Raw genomic sequence first — 2,877 nt, 5'->3', positions numbered from 1 at the left:
GTCGTGATCCATGGTAGGTCAGCGCAGTAATTCCGAAAATGAGAATCGGTGCCCGAAATAGGGGAACTTTAGGTGACGACAGGGTAGGGAACGGCACCCTGCCGAGCCGCCGGGGAGCCCGAGGCAAAGGGAGAAAGCGAGACTGTCGATTCTCTTTCCATCAAACCTGGTGTCTCGTTCAGCTGTGTGGAGAAGTGACTCGCCACGCGGCCCATTTCGAGTGCACAGTTCGGCGGTGGTTAGTGAATTCGCAGACCTGGGCAGCCGTCACCTCGATCAATTTTAGAAATTCTTTTTCACCCCAAAAAGAAACCCCACACCTCTTAGCCATCGCCTCCCCAGTCCCCCTTCGCCCCCCCATCCCCCCACTCCGGGCAACCACTGACCTCCTCCCTGTCTTGACGGACTTGCCTCTTCCAGACATTCCATGTAAATGGAGCGTGTGACGTGTGGCCTTTCGTGTGGCTTCTCTCTCTCAGCATCACGTTCTCAGCTTCGCCCATGTCATAGTGTGCACTGGGGCTTCATCCTTTCGATGGGAAATAACATTCCCGTCGTAGGTTTTCGCAGCAATGTTCAGATTTTAAAGCAGTGCATTAAAAGTTCGCCTCGATACCTGAGCTTCTCGCACCCCCTTTGGTTCTGGGCTGCTGTCACCTGCCCCGGGCCCTGCCTCGGAAGTGTCCTAATTTGTTTGAAGGAGTTTGGGGTTTCTGATGAATTCAGCGGGCCAGCCCTGAGTGAAAAGCCACATCAGCCTGGAGCCAGACTGCATGTCACTGGGTGGTCGCCGGATAGCCCCCTCCTGGCCCAGGACACCCCACCTCATGGACGGGCAGTGGCCAGGTGGACTTTACTGTCCCCCAGGGCGGGGCTGAGGCTGTGACTGCTTGAGGGGGAGCTGTGCACGCACGCTGCGCCTCCAGCCAGCACAGTCGGGGCAGCCACGTGTGCGCCAACAGCACTCAAGGGACCAGAGGACTTAGCCAAATGGCACCGTCCCTGCCCCTATGGCCACCGTCCCCCTTGCCAGTTCCCTGCAGCCCAGAGCCCCGTTCGCTGGGTTAAACGGATGTGCTGGTTCTTGCAGAAGGACTGCCCTGCCCCAGGGGAGGGGACGCCGGGGCCACAGGCCACTCAGCGGCATCCGGTTGGAGCTGGCGGGAAGGCCTCTGTTGCCCGCGGACCCTTCTGGATGCTCACGTTTCTCTGTCTTCCTCGGGTTTTGGGTCAGGGCTAACCCGTGGCCTCCCCGCCACAGCGACGTCCCTGTGGGCCTCGTGGCTGTGTGTGTCACAGCTCCCCAGGACGCACACATAGCCTTTCCACAGAGCACCTGGCAGGTGCCTGCGAGGACACAGCCTTCTCCGGGGAGGGGATCCGGCAGTGTCCCAGAGGGGACCACATCTGTGTCTGGACACAGGGCCAGGCCATGCTGGCCCCTGGGCGGTGCGCACGCAGCAGTCTGTGGGGCTGGCGTCGCCCTGCTGCATCAGTGGCCGCCGGGGGAGGGTGGCCATGCGCGGAGCAGAGTGAGGGGCCCACACCGCCTCCCCCCTGCAGCTCTGCTCGGAGCCCCCCAGCCTGGTGCGGTGGGTGGGCAGGGAGGCCGAGCGACGTGTCCAGGCTGGGGGCACGAGGGCCTCTGGAACCCAAGGTCCCTCTGTGGACCGTGAAAGGTATTTCAGAGTGTGTGACAGGCATCGGAGGTGACAGAAGTTAAGAAAGGGCATGGGCCAGACCCCAGAGCACCAGCTGGCCGAGCAGATGGCTTGCTTTTCAGTGAGTGTGAAGGGGACAGGACCGGAATGCTCCAGGCGGGGCCTTGTGTGGCGGGCCTGTGAGAACGCAGCCCTCCCGCTGCCATTAGTCATGGATTCTTTTCCTTGTTGTCATCTCTCTGAACACAAATATTATTAAACTCTTGGCTGAACTCCCCGTGCACGTCGGCCCTGAAAAATGCGAGCCCGCTGTGCGTGGGCCGCTCGGGGCGGCTGGGCCTGCGGGAGCCGCGGGCCGGGTCAGCCGCCCGTTGCCGCTGACGCGTTCCTCCCTCTGGGTCAGTTTGCAGGGTCCAGCGCGGACGGCACCAGGCGTGGCATGGGCGTGGACATCTCCCTGCTGAGCTGCCAGTACTTCTTGGCACAGATTCTGGTCTCGCTGGTGCTGGGGCCCCTGACTTCGGCCGTGGGCAGCGCCAACGGGGTGATGTACTTTTCCAGCCTGGTGTCCTTCCTGGGCTGCCTGTACTCCTCCCTGTGCGTCGTGTACGAAATCCCTCCCAGTGACGCCCCCGACGAGGAGCACCGGCCCCTCCTGCTGAACGTCTGACACCTGGAGCCCCAGCTTTGGCCTGCGACCTGTGCCCAGGGGTCCGGGGCCAGTGACAAACCTAAGGGTTTGGGTGGACGTGGGACAGATCTCCTGTTGGAATGTAAATATGTGACAAAATAATAAATGGCAGCAGCAGCAAAGTCTGTGGTTTCTCATAGTGGCTCTCCCGAGGGGGAAGGGGTCGCTCTAGGATTGGGCCACTAGCCATGGGGACTTAAGGAGGGGGCTGTAACGATCGTTCACTGAAAGGGAAGGTGTAACTCAATGGTTCTCAGCCGGTGGTGATTTGGGCCTCCCACCCCCACCCGGAAGACATTTGGCAATGTCTGGAGATATTTTTGGTTGTCACGACTCGGGTGGATGGTACTGTCTAGAGATGCTGTAAACTCTCTGCAATGCATAGGATGGTCCCCACGACAAGGAAGCATCCAGCTCCAGTGCCAGTGGCGCTGAGGTAGAGACAACCTGGTGTGATTGTGCATCGTATCCCAGAGTGGGTTAGAGCATACAATCATCATCCATCCATCAGCCATCAGCCATCCA

General features: G+C 60.4%; 1 protein-coding gene across 1 annotated transcript in view; it reads left to right on the top strand.

Annotated features, from left to right (window-relative positions):
- The window catches only part of SLC45A1 (solute carrier family 45 member 1), an 18,927-nt gene extending 16,453 nt beyond the window's left edge, over nucleotides 1-2,474 (top strand). Inside the window, exon 9 of the mRNA XM_023535617.1 lies at nucleotides 2,065-2,474. Within this exon, the coding sequence (XP_023391385.1) occupies nucleotides 2,065-2,331 (267 nt within the window). The 3' untranslated portion in view covers nucleotides 2,332-2,474. The remainder of the gene's footprint in view (nucleotides 1-2,064) is intronic.
- Nucleotides 2,475-2,877: the final 403 nt, after the last annotated feature.

Source organism: Pteropus vampyrus, unplaced genomic scaffold, assembly GCF_000151845.1.
Source record: "Pteropus vampyrus isolate Shadow unplaced genomic scaffold, Pvam_2.0 Scaffold142, whole genome shotgun sequence".
Lineage (NCBI taxonomy): Eukaryota > Metazoa > Chordata > Mammalia > Chiroptera > Pteropodidae > Pteropus > Pteropus vampyrus.
The sequence above is the reverse complement of the archived record's forward strand: the minus strand, read 5'-3'. Positions and strand labels throughout refer to the sequence as shown.